Source organism: Hippopotamus amphibius, chromosome 6, assembly GCF_030028045.1.
Source record: "Hippopotamus amphibius kiboko isolate mHipAmp2 chromosome 6, mHipAmp2.hap2, whole genome shotgun sequence".
NCBI classification, from domain to species: domain Eukaryota; kingdom Metazoa; phylum Chordata; class Mammalia; order Artiodactyla; family Hippopotamidae; genus Hippopotamus; species Hippopotamus amphibius.
In genome coordinates this window covers 122,761,363-122,780,522 of record NC_080191.1, presented here as the reverse complement: position 1 = coordinate 122,780,522, position 19,160 = coordinate 122,761,363, and the positions used below count along the sequence as shown (strand labels likewise).

Genomic DNA, 19,160 nt, shown 5'->3' with positions numbered 1-19,160 from the left:
CAGTGATCCTCGGTGGTATGCGTGCTTAGAAAGACTCCTGAACCTTATCACTGCTCTATTGGATCAAAATCTCAAGAGGCAAGGACTGGAAATTTGCAACAAGCTACCCAGATTATATAAGCCAAAGTTCAAAATGGCATCCAAGAGCATTCACAAAGTTTTAAATGCAGCAGTTTTGCAGCCTATCTTCTTGAGGGGAAAAGCACCAACTACTGCAATATCATTCAAGGGAATCATTTAAGACAGCATAATTTTGTAACTGCTATTCATGAAAATTACCAAAACAAATAATTATATATACATATATAATTTTTATGAATATGTATATAAATATATGTACAAGTACCACTTAGAAAAAGAGTTATCTGTTGTATAAAGATTTTACAAAAAATGGTTAAAATAAAAACATTTTAGGATAAAAAGTAGTTTTACCTCTCAAGAAAATTCCTATATAAAACACCAGATAAATAAAACATTTCTGAACCACCTTTCTGGAACTCGGAGGAGAAAGGTATATATAACACACTAAATTAAACACTGAAGAAATGGTATTTATGTCCACAAGTCTCTACCCAAGAACTTGCTAATAAGATTACTATTGGGTGGGAAGAGAGAATGTATTTTTCTTTCAGCCTTAACAAAAATTAAAGAACATTCTATAGAAACTAAAGAAAAGGAAGGAAAGGAAAGCAGCTATCCCTACTCCACAGGAAACTGACGTTTAAGATTCTTGGCTTGTCTTGGAAGCTTTCTTGTGCTTTAGTCATGAGGAGGCTGGGGTGGGGAGATGGGAAGGAAGAAACTAAAATGAAAGTATATCTGCTTGATTTTCTAAAATCTTTTAAAAAATGGCTGCCAACCAAATTATTTTCAAAAGCTGGTGGAATGACAAGGAAACTGGCATTTGAAATATTACAAAAAATGACTTGCGTTTACCTTTTAGCCTTTTTGCTAACATCTCTAGGAGAATCTTTGTGAGAAGACCTGGACCGTGAGCTCTCTTTATGAGATCTTTCTGAACGCTCTGATCGCTCCGATTTTGGTGATGGGGATTTCACTCGTCTACCACTGCTACTGCGAGATGGGCTAGGGGACGTACTGTGTCGCCTTTTCCTATGGAACAAAGCCCCCAAAACATTCCATAAGTGAGCAAAGGTTCAGGTATTCATTTTCCTTCTACTAAATTAGCTTTTAATTCCTACCAGTTTACATGATCTTTATTTTCACTAACCTTATTAATGTTATTTTCCAACAACATTCAAAGCCTTTTACACTAAGAACGAATAAGTCTTAAAGATGGGATGATCTAGAGGAAAACTGAATTCAACTAAATTGGATTTTCTCCTGCTCTACGAGAGATTACTGGAACCATGAACAAAATTTCATCAAGGTCTCTGATTAGAAAAAAGTGGTTTTTTTAAAATGTTAATTTCCTGCTCTTGAAACTTTTTGTTCGATCTTGAAACTTTTATGGTAGTTAAGCATGAAAACGAGGCATCAAGTTACTCTTAAATGATTGAGGGAGGGGGGGAAAGGAAAAGAAGAAGAAAATAAAGCAAAAGGAGAAATATTTTAACACTAGGGGAATGTGGATGAAGGATATCTGGGAATTCTTTTTACCATTCCTGTAATTCTTAAAACTTTTCTATAAACCTGAGATTATATCAAGATAATAATAAAAGACAAAAAAGTCATGGATTTACTACTTAACCAATCAGTATAACTATGACTACAAGTAGAGTGACTAAGCCAAAATTTTTTTATTTGCCCTCACTTGGTTTTTATTAGGAAAACCTCACTTCTGTTAACTGAAGTAATTTTTTCTACAAATCAGAGATCTAGGAACTGTGAAAGTAAGAAACAAAAACTAAAAGAGAAATGATTTTGATTAGAATAAAGACGTAAAGTGAGGACCAAATCCCTATGGCCTATGTACACAATCTCCCTTTACAGACAGGACTGGGAGACTCAAGTTTACAGGTAGCAGCCTCAGCACAGAAAAACAGCCTATATTGGAGGCAACAGGTAAGATCTAGCAAGTTGTTTAGTTACTTAAGCCTTAGGTTTGACACCTAATAAGGTAACTGAATTCTGGAACTGAACTAAGGCTAAGGTACCATATGAACCACGTAAAGGGATAATGACCCAGATAACTAAGCCAAGTGCCAACTAACTAATTTCTCAGCTAATTCTGCCTCCTGCAGGCAGAAGCCAAACAAGTTTATCACACAAAAGAATACTTTTCCAATTTGTTGGCACCAGTGATGAAAATATTACAAAATGAAAGATGATTTCAAATCCTGAAATCAGTATAGATATTAAATGAGAAATGTTATACCTTTCTTTCCTTGTTGGAGTACACTCATCTTTTTCTTTCTTGTCTTTGGATCGAGATTCCAATTTTTCTTTATCCTTCTTATCTCTTTCTCGTTCTCTTTCTAATTCTTTCTCTTTCTCCTGTTTTTGTTTTGTTTTGTTTTAAAAAAAGAAAGAGTATTTAGTCATCAAAAAACACCAATCTGGTTAATCTCATTTATGTAACAATATTTTCTCTTCTAGTTAACTATTTTTTAAATTACTACTGAAGATATAATACTATTTTTTTAATACCTACTCTTTCAGAAAACTAGTCATTTCTTCTACTCTTCTATTTATACTGAACAATAAAATGATACCAGTGACAGCAGCTAAACACTTTCTGAGTCCCTACCATAGTCCAAGCAATTAATGAACAACTTTCCATATACCACTTTCTGTAATTCTTCAAAACATGCCTAGGAATAGTATTATCCTCATTCTAGAGATGGAAAATGAAACTCTGAAAGGCTAAGTACCATGCCTGTGGTCATATAGGATGGTGAAGTCAGGATTTGAGCGAAAGCTCTAGAGCCAGGGCTCTTTACTACCATATAGAGTGCTATCCATCCACTTAAAAAAAAAAAAAAATTGGAAAATGCTAACAACACAATGACCTTTCCATCTCATACTAACAGTACAGCAAGCTGATTTAATCAAAGGAAAGCACTTATCAAAGTAATATGTTGAAAACTAGAAACAGCTATTCACAATAATCGTCCATCAGAAAATCTTATTAGCAAGAACAAGTACCAAGCATCTTGGAAATTTTAAATCCTAATTCATAAAAGTACAAACTGACTACATGACTATATAATTACATAAACCAGAAAAATAACATCTGCTTATCCCCAACTGCTACAACTACCACTTCTCACTTGAAATTATGATTTCTATTGATAATTAAAGGAGTGGCTACAGACAGTGAACCCCAAAGCCAACTGAGCTCTTCACTAACAGGAATTAAATTTCTCTACGATCTGCAAGCATCAAGAAAGCTAACTGACAGCTGATAAAAAGGCTACACCAGATGCTGGCAAATGTTTCCATAAAGGGCCAGGTAGCAAATATTTTCTGCACTATGGGCCACAATCTGTCTACTCCACCACTGTAGTCCAAAAGCGACCACAGCTAGTAAGTGAAGGGTCGTGGCTTTCTTCCAATTACGTTTATCTACAAAAATGAGGTGATGGCCATAGTCTGCTGACCCCTGATATATACCTTCAAAAAACACATTCTTCCTTCCAATTACAACCATGGAATGCAAGGAGACTAAAATGGTAATACATGTATTATTACATCAGGCCCGGTGGGCATCTCAAGATGTAGTCTTCCATGCAGATCAAACATCTCCAAAGGGACGCACGGGGTTTAGATAAATAACATTTTTTTTTTAAATAAAAAACTAATTTATCTTTTTTCCAAATACAACATATTGAGTACAAATTTAAAAAGTGATGTTGAGGAGACTGACTTCCTCTGGTGATCTGTAGGATACATTTTCCTGATTGATACTTTCATAGGAATCAGACTACAGTTAAAACACTTAAGATGTTTTAGACACTTTAATTCAATAATAAAAAGTCATTATTATCCAATTCACAATCCTGCAAAATTGGAACTATCAACCCAGTTTCACAGAGTAAAAGCAGGTTTCAGTGATGTGCCTGGGAGTGCACAGCAGAGTGGCACCAGGAGTCCACAGTGCTGTGCAGCGCCAAAGCTGCTTTACCATGGGATGCTTTACCATACTGTTGCTCCCACAACCATTAATAGCTCTGTATGAGTTTTAAGCTCCCTTCTAGTTGTTCCTATTTCTCTCTATAATCCTTTTTTGTAATGACAGAAGAGAATACAGGTAAAAATTAATAGCAGTCCCAATAAAATTCCTGGGTTCTTTTCACAATTATCATGTGGGCCTCCTTGTTCTAAAATTCTCTGTATATCCCTACACATTTTTTTATATACAAGAATACGAGGTCTCTCAAAAGCTTTGAATTCACAGATGAGATATTCTACCACTTGCTGTCCCTCCTTGGACACAACGGAAAAGGAGTCCTAAATGAACTTCCCAAACCCTAACTCCACCTCTGCCTCTGTGCCACTTCTCAGGGTTGTTGGTGTTTCACTGTCACAAATGTGACTCTTTCCATAGGCTCTTCCAGTTCTGAAAGCATGTTCTTCGCAGGATTTTCTGCTCCACAGGCAGTAATCCAGAATAAAACAGCGTGCTGTTGCCCTAAGCCTGTTTTCCAAGCTGAAATAAGTGTAACATGTAGAATTTTGAATGTTCCTAATTAGCTACCAATATTCAGCATTTAGACAAAGGATATAATCTGAAATAGTCTTTTCCTTAAATATACCAATACATCAACATTGCAGGCAGGCAAACAAATAACTCTGGAAGATATATATTACTGCGTATACTTATTCCTTACTCGCTGAAGAAGTTTATCTCTGTAGTGTTCTACTTGTTCCTGAAAGCTCTGGCCTGGTTTTTTAGGTCTTTTTCCAGATTCCAATTCATCTTGAAACTTCATAACTTTGAGCTGTGAAATAAGACATTTTTAAAACAAACCTTTTTATCATTATAGCTTCTCAAGCAGTGCTTTGCTCCTTTAAAAAAAATTCTCTGCTTTGAAACAAGTGTACAAAAAGGAAAAGCATAAACATAGCAACATAAAACATAAAAATATACAGTAATTTATTAGGACTCAGTCAAAATACAACATCAATGTATAACTCCCTATCTGAAGGCCACTTGTCAGACAAGCCTAACCACACAGAATTCAAGTGATCAAGCATCAGCCCACATGGTCTCTGCACAGCCACACAAGATGAACAGAAAACCAAGACCTGTGGTTCATGCCCATGAGAACCTACCTATTCCTCAACACAATGAGAATGAATCTGGCAGCTGATTTCCCAAATTCGAAAGGTAATGTTAAAGGCAAGCATACTTTCAGCAAAATAAGACAGCCAGCAGAACATAGAAGATAAAACTATTAAAACAAACAAAGAGAGCAGCATTCTGGTTACAGCTCATCTGGAACCATACATAGAGCTGTATAGCTTGAAGGTTTCACTCTGCTTACAGTAAAGTCCAATCACTGGGCATCAAGACATTAAGAAAAGGTTAAATCATATTCAGAATGTACTTTTTTTTTTTTTTTGAATGTACTTTTTAAGACACTAAGTATATAGTGATTTAAAATTTAAAAAAAAAACAGAAAAACTTTCAATTCCATTTCTTATAATTGATCCACATGTGAGCAGTTTCTGAACAAAAGTATTCACTATAGCATTGTTTGCAAAAGAATGTAGACCACCTATAGTTTATCAAGAGCTTGCTAGCTGATTTTACATATATACGTGTGTGCGTGTGTTTGTGTGTGTGTGTCCCCTGACTGAAGGGAAGACAAATATACAGTGAATAGCATGAGGACTTAGATGATCCCAGATGGTACCACAGGACTGCAGTCCCAAACCTGTCCAATCTTGTTTCACTTCAGGGGTGGGGCAGGAGGGCACTCTTGTCTATAGAATTATTGTAGATGCAAACTTCTTACCCGATTTTACTCCACATTGATATGTCCTTTAAATGGACTAAATGCTACTGTAATATTTTATTTATATTAAAAAAAACAAGACCTCACCTGTTTTAGGCTTTTTCCTTCACTAAAATGAGCCTTTGCAACAGAATGGAAACAAGCCACAAAAACTTCCACTTGAAGTGGTATTTTCACTATTTTTTACTTCATGAACATTTCTATTAAGTTCTCTGATTTTTGCCCTTTTTCTACCTAATTCCACCTTTGTAATCACAATCATTTAAAATCAGAGTTTTGAGGTTCTTTCCTCTTCTTTCAAAACTCTTAAAAAGTTTTTGCACTTTTGTGTGTGTGTGTTAATAACTACATTTAAAAAGACAGTAAAATGTAAGGTAGAGAGAGTAGAGAGGGAAAAATGCAAGTGTCTGAGTTTACCACTGTGTGAAGCCTCCCTTGAAAAAAAATGACTGTTCTAGAGAATGTATTTGTGGTAAAATCAGTTTAAGAGTTAAGCATCCAAGAGTCAAACAACAGACTTGAATGTTACTTTCAAGGCATTCCTAGAGCACCTTTTGAAAAATCATTATAAAATCCCTAGTTACAGTTCCTGCTGACGTGGCCTAACTCAGGCACAAGCACAAGTCCAGGACACCCAGAAAACAGGTCACAAAGGGTCCCAACTCAAAAGAGAGTAGCTCACGCAATGGCTTGTTAGCCACCTATCCCCTGGTTGCCCTCAGACAGTGCCAAGTGTATCACCTTTCCCCTCAACTATTCACTCTTTCCTCAGGCATCAGGGCAGAAAAAAGATCTTTCTACTGGCTCCCCACCTAATGTTCCACTCCAACCCTTACTGACAGAAATGGAAACGACAGTAGAATAAGAAAAGACAACTCCAGCCTAGGCACTGCTCTAAGCAGAATCTGAACGATTAAGAACTTGCTTCCAGTAAACACTGAAATTTATGGCTGCATGTTTTCTAAGTGCTTTGCATAGAATGTCGATATTTTATAACACAAATCCTTTGATTTTATTTATTTCATGGTAAAAAAAAGGTTCAGCTATAGACATTTATTATGACATATCTGGGGAAGAAAAGAGCTTTTAAAGAAAAACTATACGTATACGTTATACATACTATATATACTATAGCATATAATAAAATTAGAACTTTATTCTTTATTTAAGGGTTCACCAACAAAAAGGTATTCATTGAATTCTAAATTCAGAAACTGACACTCGAATTTGGCGGCAGAGAAGAGAGAGCGCATGAATAAAGCTCATGAGTCCTGAGTTCTAGTTCAAATTTGCCACCAATTGCAGACCTTTATTCCACATGACTAATCTCAGAGTAAGTAAGGGAGAAGAATAGATAATTTTAAAACAAAGCCAAGATCTACATTTTAAAATGAGGATTTGGCTCACTGTCCAAATCCCAAAACGGTAAGTAAACTCTGAGAGGTTAGCCACTATGAGAGCAGGAAGAACTGCTGAGTATCTAACACAGAAAGTGGCCAGATTATCAAAGAGCATATAAAGTAGGGAAATGTATGTATATAAGGTGTGTCGGTGTGTGCACCTCTGTGTATGCATGTATAGCACATATCAGTATATACATATAGAGTGTGGAACCATCCAAATTAACAAAAAAGTTAAATTACATGGTTTTCTTTCAAGTCAGTAAGAAAACAGAACATTTAGAAACAGTCTGTTTTGGCATTTATAAGAGGGTAATTCAATTATCAAGAAAACACATTTTTTATTGAACTGTCTGTTTCTACTCCAATAGATCCATCAGGTCAGTAAGGCAGAGTTCAGTAAGACTGGGAGGAGCTCTGAGACTTAAGAAAGGCCATGTGCAGCTTGAAAAAGTTCCACAGGTGAGTGCATTCACTGTTACCACAACATCATATTCCCCTAAAAATTTTATAAAGAATGTATATGAATACATCGCAGGAAGAACGAATCAACTTACTCCAAAAATCCCTCATCTATACTTAAAACTGACATCATACTGACTCTGTGTAAGGTTGAAACAAAACGTTTTCTGTTAACTTTTTGGCTGGGTGATGTCTGAGAAAGAGGTGGACAAGAACTTGTACCAGCCCAACAGTGAGTAGGCAGAGAAGTGGAAATAAGGTAAGTAATATGGTAAGTATTATAAGTTAGTAAGAGGAACAGCACTGACACACAGTAGGCATATAAAATACTGTTAAATGAATGGACAGAGTATTAAAATTCACTCTCGTACACTTTTGAGATTCTGGATTGACTGCTACACTATTGCTAACATTTACTGGGAATGTTTCATCACCTTGGGGCAAGAAATAAATAAGGCTCCCATTACAAAACCCTCCTCTCACTAACGTGTCTGAATACCTCTGGTCATTTTTTAAAAAGGCAGTATAAAAGGAAAGGGAATGGAGGGAGAAGTCTTGAGAGTTAAGACTCTCCCATAAATTATTCCCCTTCTTACTGTTAAGCCCAAATCAAAGTCTACTCTCTCCCCATCACTTGTGAAGACAATTAAAATGAGCCTATTTATAGTACAACGTATACATAACTTGAACATGCCAGAAAATATCTCACTTTTTTTGGTTACATATTATTCAATCTCAAAACGTGATGGATTTCATAATGTGAGCTATAATCTATTCATTATATTAATATCCACAGAGGGTCTCCTATGTGCCAGGCACTGGACATATGATGATGTACAGACAACAGATATGGTCCTTACCCTCACAGAAATTACAGCCTAGTGGGGAACATGGACACTAAACACACAAGCAAGAAAAAAAAAACATAATACACATACCACAACACATGTAAAATCGTAACAGAGATAAACATGGAGAATTAAGCAAATCTAGAAGGTTAAGGAAAGGATACGGAGACAGAAGAGATGCTTAAACTAAGAGGCCTGAAGGAAGACAGCTGATATGAAGGTTTCCAGGCAGAGAGAGAACTATATGGACCAAAGTATGATGCCAAGAGGGAGCACAGTTTGATGGAAAAAGTGAAAGAAGGCCACTGCAGTGTAATCTAAACTTCGATGCAATACTAACCTCGATTTCACGGAGTTTAGCTCGTTTTTCCTCACTCATTTCAGAGTACTTAGAGAATTTGGACTCAGTCATTTCTTCTTTGATTGGATTAGAGTACAAATGATGTTCTTCAGATTTGGAACTTTGAGTATCTTCTTCATCTTCACTTTCTTCTTCTTGACTTTGGAAATAAGCAGAATACATTGTATGTCAAGACAACAAGAAAATAAAGTTATATTTTATAGTCTGTTTTTTTGACTTTTCACTGCCTTAAGCTTAAATAATGTCAACAAAACATAAGAGGACAATTCATCACTAAAATTTTTTTTTTTTTACAAAATATCTGATCAAATGACAGACGATTTTATAAAACTGTTTCCTCCACAGAAAAAAATCTGAGCTTCAACATAATCACACTTCCAAAAATTCTGCTTATGTTAATGTTATTTCTGTGCTTTTCATTCTGCCACAAACTTTCCTTGCAGCAATTAAATGAAACGAATAATCAATCAATGATTTCTGCATACTTCGTAGTTGAGAGTGATTTCATGGTTTAATGTTTAAAAAGCCAAATGTTTACCGCTCCTTCAGCAAACCCTGTAAGCTAGAAAATGCATGAGTCTGAGTCAGAGCTTCTATGAAACAATCAATGCAGCAAGTAAAAGACCTTACCTAATTAACACATAACCCTAAGAATAAAACAATGTATTAATTTTAAATTTTAGCACACATTAGTATTCATGTCACAGTTGATTATGAAAGTTGTATTGGTTCTATGTCAGATAAAAAGAAAATGATAAACTGACTACCATAGCTAAGGATACCAAGGAGAAAAATTCTCCTGTCCTTCCAGAGGCAATCTAGTGGGAACAGACAGGCAGCAACTCTGACAAGCTGCTCATCATTGCCAGAATAGGATTAACAAATGTTCTTCAATGTTCTTGAAGTACAAAGAATGATGGGACTTTCAAAAAAAAAAAAAGGTTGTATGTTCTGGCACTAGGTTTTGTGAGTGTAAATGTTAAATCTGGGCGAAATAAGTATTCCATCTACAAACAAACTCAGAATATTTAGGTACATACAAAATTCCTCATAAACAATATTTTGATATGAACATTACTGGCATGGCCTAGAATATATACCATTTTCCCTTAATATTTGAACGTTAAGCCTCATATGTTGGTATACTAGCATATATGTTAGTATACTATATGCTGGGTACTAACTACACTCTACTATGAATAAGAGGAGCTCTTTTCGTATATATTTAAAACTATTCATAATAATATAAAACCAATTATAAGCAAATTCTTTCCAAGTAAAATTTTAATAATTTTAGAATCTGATAAAAAGACACACTGAATGAGAAAAATTTAAGCAAGACAGATAAAAACAGAGGACTATGCTACTAGCTTTTTCACTTCTCATCTAAAGGTCCTTTCTAGAATACTAATAAAATACTAAATACTTTTCTCACGTTATACTCTCAGAGCCCCACAAATCATTAGTAGCACATATAGGCACAGCTCAATACAATACTTAGGTAACAAAAAAGAGAGAAAAAAGTCAAATCAAAGATTAAAAAAAAAACCCTTTTCAAAAATTAACTTTTACTTAATACTTTTCATTAATCTGTCAGAAACTTCTTAAATGCAGTTCTTAGCTAATTTTTTAAAAGACAAGAATTTCTTGTTTTATAGTGCAAAACATTTTTACAAGTGTCTCAGATGCTTTTTAAGCAGTTAAACTGTGCGTGTGTGTATAAATACAGATAGTTACTGAAGGATTATTATGGAAAGAGTCAATCCATAAAGGTGCAACACAGTTAATGAAATTGTGTTATCTATGCAACGGAGATTACTTAACCAATTCCAGCCTGTTATTTACAATTTTTTCAAAAAAAATTTTTTTGCACTTTGAAATATTCCTTAATAAAACTTCCTTGTACACTTTTCTGAATGCTTGCTTTCAACCGTAGATGAATACAGAGCAGATAAACATATGGACTGGCATGGAATAACAACACCCATGATACCTGAGTGAAAAACATGGGTCACAGAATAGTATGCACATTATTACATAATTTATGCTTTAAATAGATATGCATGTTTTATACATACAGAGAAAGAATCTAGACACTAAACACTAATCATACTATTTAAGACTTTTAAAATGAACTACACTACAATTTGATGATTTAAAATACATACATACTTTACAGCTGCTATCTAAGGCCTGAGCAATCTGTTCTGACTGGCTTTGACTTTAGCTCTTAGTCACCAGCTCTAGGTTCATAACTCACCAGTCTCACCTTGCTCTTCTTTTAAAGAAATGGAAATTCAAGACTCTAAACCCATACAGAATTCATTACAAATGAAATTAAATTACTATTTGGAACTTCTCTGCAAAGCATTAATAGGGCTATATATATTTTCTTAATCACCTCTCTGCCACAAAGACAATGACTACTAGTGTCAAAAAGCAGCTCCTTGGTAAAAAGGCATTTTGGATTCAGCCACTAGAGAGCAGTAGTGAGGTGCAACAAAATTTCAAGGACCAGAAAGCAGTATGTGGAAAAGCATTTTTCCCTGCTTTGCACTTTCAAAGAGTTACTTTTATGTTATCATGACTTATTTGGAGCTCCTAGGAAAAATAAAAAATACAAATTATATTTTCAGTGATCCATGTTTCACTGTATGAATGTATGATTACCATCAAGACAAAAATGCTTTTACATTTCAAATATTAACATAAATATCAAATTCATTGCAAAAAATTAGTACCTCTAGAAACAAAACCACTTGAACAATATTTGAGTTCTGCAATAACCCTTCCTTTCCCTTAAATTGAATAATTATTTTTTGAGCACAGGTACTCATTTTAAAAAGCAGTGATTCTACAATGGTGAGAGATGTTACTAATGATGGGACTGCAGACATAAAAATGAAAACAAACTGGGCTGTTCCCAATTTTTGTACTCCTGAACAGCCTTAGAGAGGTACTTCCATCAGGGAACTACATCTGTATTTTGTAAATATGTTGTCAAAATCATTGCTGATTTGCTCTAATCACACTGTTTCTGGAAAGACATCACTGTTGCCAAGTTTTTTTCATCATATCAAACTGTTTCCACAAAATGCTGATCAATTATATTTCCTTAAATCTAAATGCTAATACCCATTTACTGAATCCATACAAATGCTGAGACACAAAGGACCTTTTCCTTTTGTGCATTCTTCCATTTGAAAACAATAAAAGATTAAAAAAAACAAACAAAAAAATCCAGGAACCTCTGCTTTGTGTTCTTGATGCCATTTCTTTCCCTATTTAAAAAAAATTAACTTCCTTTGCAATGATTTTTAAAGGTGTCAAGTGCTATCTTAAAAAAAACTACCAACATAAACTTGCAGGAGAATTTGGGAGCAGAAATTCCTATAATCACATTCAGTGTTAAATTCAAAAACAACCAGGGGTAATTACCAAAGAGCAAAACTGAAAATTATAATTTCTCTATATGATAAAGGTAAATGGTTTTTTTCTTTTATTTATTTTTACTTCTTCTGAGGTGTTAACATTTACATAACATAACAGAATGGTCATAATGCATTATTTTTCATAGCAATGTACAATCCCCCCAAAAAAGGAGCATAACCTTCCCAATCACATTCTAAAAGTCACTTTTTGTGGAGCCACAACAATACTTTGATGACAAAAATTTAAAATATATGCAGTTGACCATTTAGTAACTACAAAGTGAGAATGTATAACCTAGCATAGAAAGCAAAGTGAAACCAGATGCTCAAAACCAGAAAGCAAAAGCTCTTTATTCACTGGAAAAACAATGAAGACCTACAAATGATCCTCTTAAAACAAGTTTTTTTAAGAGTTAAGTTTTTCTCTTCACTATTATTTCAAGCATACCTCTTAATGAAAAAGGGAGTATATATGCAATAAGAAACTAAGTATATTTGAAACTTAGATTCTTACTTTTGATTTTCTTCTTCTTCTGATTCTTCATGCTGGTCAAATAACTCCCATTTAGAAGTTGTTACAGCTGAATGGAAGGAAAAAAAGGATGTAATTCCATAAGGTAAATCAGCATTTTTGCAGCAGCACAGAAGTCCAGCTTTAGAACTGAAAGTTTATATATTAAAGAAGTTATCTACATTTATCTTTTCTTTGAATAGCCATTTCTATGTATTAAATCTATTACTTTCCTCACACCTACACTATAATTTTATTCAAAACCATGAACTGACAAATAATGCAGTCATCCTTATTTCTGTGCTAGATGATAAGATTTATTTCATTAGAACCTACAAATACTAAATTAACAATTACAGATTATAAGCCTTAGGATACATGTCCAAGCAAGTATGAAAGGTAGGTCTAAACTGCATCTAATAAGTCAAGCACTATAGGAGAGACAAAGCTTTGGTTTTCCTGAAACTAACCTCTAAGTAAATTTCCAAATAGGTACAGCTTCCCATGTGCATTTTCTACTGAAATGGCTTAACCTAAAAGGTTTTGAGTGATTTCTCTGATTACTTTTGAAGCATCCAAACTGAAAGATCTAAGAAAATTTTAACAGCAACCACAATGAAAACTTTGCCACTAGACATAAAATACAACAACACTGGGTCTCAAAGTTGAAACATGTTATAAAGAACAGAAGGAAAACGTAACATGCACACACACACACTACCGATTTGGTAAAATTTTAAGTACTCAATTTTTTAAAGCTTCGTATTTATTGTACTTTTTACTTACCCTGTGCTTCCAATTCAGATTCATCTACAGCTTCCCATTTTGATGGGGCAACTTTAAATATAGGCTCATTCTTCTTTGAGTCTTCAGTTGCATCCACTATCAAAGAAAGATAAGCCATTAACTCTGACTAGAGGATGACTTAAAGAGCTCATGAGTATCACTATATTATTAAAAAGTAAAATTAAATAAGGTAACACATGGACTAATAATGCTAGTGTCAAGAACAAGGATTATCACTAATCCAACTCTCTGCACCTGAGGTCCAATTTTTAAATATAAGTATAAATATAATTTATGTATATACATATGCACCCAGAACATACAGGTGATTATTTCAAGCAAATGGAGAAGTTGAGGAAGTAAAAAAAAACTTTAGTACCTTTAATTATTGTTTAAACTGCAGAACTCATATATTATTCAATATTTTAACATATAATCCAAATGTACTGAAGATTATGTATATTTCCTATTTCCAAAATGATTTCAGGCAGCTAGGAAAACTGAATCTATAAGTTAGGAAAACTAATAATAAAAATAGAACTGATAAAACCAAGCACCTGGAATTATACATACAATTGAACACAAGATTTTGACTATAGTTTTCTGACAATTAAGACAAGAGAAACTTCCTAATATTATAAGAGGTTGACTGTCCCAATAAAGAAATGTGACCAGAAAGAGAAACTTTTTCTTGGCACAATCAAATGTATTACTGGGTATTTGAATTCTGGAAAGGCAGAAATAAAAGAGAGAAAAAAGTTAATGACTGACATCTTACTTAAAAGAAATTATAACCATGTATGGAAATTAAAGAGGTTTGGAATCAACCTTATTAGCTAGATTTAATGAGTTTGAAGTTTCAACTTACAAGGCACTCCATCAAGATCATCATCAAGGCTCTTTATAGGGACTCCATCAAGATCATCAATGGGAGTAGCATCAATAGGAATTCCATCCACATCTTCTAGAGGTGCGCCATCAAGCTCTTCCTCAATGGGGGCACCATCAAGGTCATCTGGTACATCCTATGAAAACACATAATACTGTAACCTTTTCTTTCGCTTCCTAAAGCCATATTGCTAAAAGATTAATTTCCAATCCAGTATAAACCAACCAACATTCCTAGGTACAATATGAGGATATAATAAGAATATATTTCTATCATCCAGTCTGACAAAGCAGTCACCTGTGCAATATTTATCAAATATTTACCAAGTACTTAATTATGTCAGGTACCATATGAGGCACTGAGGATACAATGATGAGCGAAAATGAGCTTTGGTCCCCTAGTCCTTCCTGTCATAGAGCTTTGTAGCATGGGGTGGGAGGGCTGGCAATCAGACAACCACAACAACATACGATGGCGGCTACAACAAAGAGGTACATTGTATTATTAGAATGTGTAATAAGTAGGCTCCACCTAAAGAGGTCGGAGAAGGCTCAATGAATTTATGCTCAAACTGAGATCTGAAGGGTCTCAGATAAAGAAGAGATGTTCCAGAAAGAGGAAAGAACATGTAAAAAGGTCTATGGTAGGAGGAAACATATTTAAGAAACTGAAACAAGGACCATGTGATTGGAGCAGGAAAGCCAATTAGGAGTATCTTGTAGAAGTGGAAGTCAAAATATGATAGCTGGGTTAGGATCATGGAAATGGTGATAGATTTAAGAACTACTGAGGAGGTTAAAAAACAAACAAACACAACAGAATAGTGATGAATAGAACCTGCTACCACTGTGGTGTGCTTCTTTTCAGGTACATATTTACTTACACAGCTATCTTTAGTTTAACAAAATGAAATCATGCTATATATATTGCCCTATTACTTGCTTTTTCTCTACTAATATACTATAAATCTTTAAATGTCATAAAATAAAAAACCAGCCACCAATATTCACATAAGGACACAAAACAGAAAAGTCCTGTTACATATAATTTCAAGTCCTGGGCTCCATCAACTCCAGCAACAAAAATCCACTGTTTAGTGGTAAACAGTAGGTATTTTCCACAAAGAAATGTTACTCATATCTGTAGCGTATCACACCTCCACAGCATCCCCAGAAATAAATTTTAAGATAATCAGACAAATACACTGAATACCTACCTCTGTTTCCTTTTCTTCAATAATATTTACAAGTCCTAAGAAAATATTTTGTAGTTTGATCAAAAATGGTTCTGGATAAATTGCCCAATCTTCCCATGCTCTAAAGCAGGTCATTACCCGTTGCTAATAGGAAAAAGACAACAAATTATCATTTAGGGCAATAACTATCAAACGTCATCTCATGATAATCACCACAATTTGCTAAATTTTCCTTTAAACCAATATTCTTTTAAAGTTTAAGGAAAATAACTATCATTACCGTATTTTCTTAAAAAACCAATATTTACCTCCCAATTAAAAGAGGAAAGAAACTAAGAATAAATATAACAAAAAAGAAACAGTAACTGTTTGCTCTCAGTCACCTAAGATCAAGGTCTCATAGGTGGTACACATGAGGCCACATTCTGAGAAACACTTGCTTTAGAAACTTATGAAAGCTGGATATCAAGGTAGCCAAGTTTTGATTTGAATTCTTTTATGGTCTGATGAAGTACTTCCTGATTCTGGCTAACACTTCTCTCTTTCTCATCCCTAAACTTGTCTATAATCTCTGTCTTATGGTCAAAATTTAAGGTCAAAATAATTTTTAACGGAGTTGTTTTGTCTGAATCCCCAAAATGGTGGGGTCATTGGGCATCTTTCCAAGCTAAAAATTTCCTTAGTGAGTATTCGTCCCATGAAAGTGTATCTACTTTTTCAACTATAAATGAGGTATTCTGTTTGGCTTGTCTATAGCTTGACAGTTTATTAAAAAAATAATAATTGATTATACTTTCTAAACATGAATAACTAAAATGTATATTTCCAATCCAGCCAAATTATATACACCACTACAAAACAAGTGATCTTCTGAATGCCTTCTGTGAAAAGCAAAGACTAGTATTTAAAATATTTAAATAAAATTCTTAAAACTAAAACAGACAGCCAAAACACTACATACAGTTTAAATTTTCAGACTTGTTTTTTGATACTGAAGGTAAAATGGCAGCAAATTTTAAAACAATAGCTCCTGAAACATCTAAGTTATGTCTTACACTTGTCTTACATACTCTTTTAGCCCTCCAACGTGCTTCCCAGCCCCCACTTCCCATTTAAAATACTAGGGCAAAAATAACCAACCAATAAACGTACCTTAAAGTTTTCAGACTGTAAATGGCCTTGAATTGTACGATAAGTAGCATTGAGGTCTGAAAATATCTGACACAACTTTGTTTCAAAACTGAAATTCAAATAATATGTTTTTTACAATAGAATGTGTTTAAAAATCCCTATCCACTTCAGCATGCTAGCCAATGAAAACCACTCCTGGACTTTCAAAATTTTATAAATAAATTAATCAAGTAATTCTTTAAAAATCAAGAACTAGGTGTTTAAACTCTAAAACTAAACTTTAACTCCTACTAATCTGAATTTTTCATCTGTAAAACTCCTCCAAAGAGTCTTAAGAACCAAGTCCCCTTAATTAACAAGGAACTTTACATCTAGGATACTTTGAGCCATCTAGCCCAACCTCTGCATTTTATAAAATAGGAAGCAGAAAAGTTAAGTCACCTGTCTAAGGTAAAAACAGGAATAGGAGAGCTAAGATTAGGGCCCACACCTCCAAATTTCCCTTCAGAGCCAAGTTTCTAAAGAAAAGCTTCTCTAATTCATAAACACCAAAAAGGACTGTGGGAAACTAAGGAAGAGATGTATATTAAATACACAGCAACATAATTTCCTATTGCCTAAAAAAACATTAACAATGAACTACAACCAATACAATGATGATCAGAGAACAATGATTCTATAAATAGTTAATGCTCCTTTGGTTTCTTCCTTTGTTTGACACTATTTCTACTGTTTCAGCTTATTTATTACACAAGTGGCTAAATACACAGCTGGAATAAAGTTATTTTTTAACTCTTCCTATTTGTTCTATCATGAATAATCAAGAAACTGACTGAAAAACTCTTAAAAGATCCTGATTATTTAGCTTAAAGTGGTTTAGTTCAATGAATACAATCCAATTTTTAGAAAATTCTACAAACTATGAAAAAATTCAAATTATTTCTTATTACTGAGGGCATTAATTAACAAAACTATCCTCTTTTCTGTGCTCCTTATGGTTAAATACTTCTGTTCAGGAATATCATCTTACATCACTATACTTACAATTTTCTATAATAAGAAGCATTGGCAACTTTGGCTGAAGAGTTGTACAAAACATCAGAAACCAAATATAATCTGGCAATCTAGAACACCAAAAGACAGCATAAAACGGATTAAAAATAAAAACCAACAGCAGAAAATGTATCTAAAAATAATTCCATATTGAAATTTTCTGAATCAATGGCATGAGGCCAATGTTTAGCCATAATTTAATAATTTAATAATCATAATTAATTAGAGAATTTCCTTAAGAAATCCACAACCATGACCTTGGCAGGGATAAAAGTTGTAATTCATCTACATTTTGACCTGTTGATAATTTGTGTGCCAACTAAGGTAAGTTTCCCAGGCAGAGGGAAAATAAAATTGCATGGGAAAGATTTCTTCAGTCAAGTTCTTCATTCAAAAAGGAAATCAATGTCAATCCAAATAGGAGTCAACTGTTACCTCTCTTTTACTTAAATGTTCCATAAAGAGAAATTATTCCCATACCTTTTTGGGAAGGGGTGTCTTTAAGATGGACAATGACTCGGTAATGCAATCCACTATTTCTTCAGCAGCTTCAGCATTATTAAGACAGAAAACCATTGCATCTCCAATATCATTTTTCCTTGGCGTTAACCCCCGAAGAATTTCTTCTAATTTGTCCCTCTGTCTGAATACAAATTTTCAACTTATAAGTATTTATAGATACAAATTTCAAATCCATCATAGTTTCTGCTCACAAACTAATTTCTCTAAAACCCAGTCAGATAAAATTCTGGAGACTAAATTGTGTTAAGTCTGATTTGTGTTACATATTCCAAATGTGTTACCTTTTTTTTAAAGAATTTATATGGGAAAGAATACTTTCCTGGGAACTAATAAATTATTTCAGTGACTTTTACTATACAAATTAAGTAAATTTAAAATTATAGGCATTTTTTCAAGAGTCTTTGAGAATGTCCCAGTCCTATTAGCCTATTACACTGAAAAAGAACGTTCATGTTCTTCACTCAATTTTGAAGGAAGTCTGTTACTTTAGCACTTCTGCATAGAAAGCATACTAAAGCAAGGGTTGAAAAACTTTTTCTATAAAGGATCAGATATAAATACTTTAGGCCTTGAAAGCCATACTGTTTCTGTCACAGTTAGTCAACTTTGCTACTATAACACCAAAGCAACCACAGGTTACATGTAAA

At 34.0% G+C, this 19,160-nt stretch overlaps 1 protein-coding gene across 3 annotated transcripts in view; it reads right to left on the bottom strand.

The window, feature by feature from the left end:
- The window catches only part of U2SURP (U2 snRNP associated SURP domain containing), a 53,737-nt gene that overhangs the window by 8,013 nt on the left and 26,564 nt on the right, over positions 1–19,160 (bottom strand). For all 3 annotated transcript variants that reach the window (XM_057738467.1, XM_057738468.1, XM_057738469.1), the window contains 11 exons: positions 18,472–18,634; positions 17,983–18,062; positions 16,960–17,047; positions 15,829–15,951; positions 14,592–14,748; positions 13,724–13,819; positions 12,941–13,007; positions 8,975–9,134; positions 4,794–4,904; positions 2,339–2,457; positions 937–1,113 (listed from right to left, as the gene is read on the bottom strand). In XM_057738467.1, the coding sequence (XP_057594450.1) occupies positions 937–1,113; positions 2,339–2,457; positions 4,794–4,904; positions 8,975–9,134; positions 12,941–13,007; positions 13,724–13,819; positions 14,592–14,748; positions 15,829–15,951; positions 16,960–17,047; positions 17,983–18,062; positions 18,472–18,634 (1,341 nt within the window). The remainder of the gene's footprint in view (positions 1–936; positions 1,114–2,338; positions 2,458–4,793; positions 4,905–8,974; positions 9,135–12,940; positions 13,008–13,723; positions 13,820–14,591; positions 14,749–15,828; positions 15,952–16,959; positions 17,048–17,982; positions 18,063–18,471; positions 18,635–19,160) is intronic.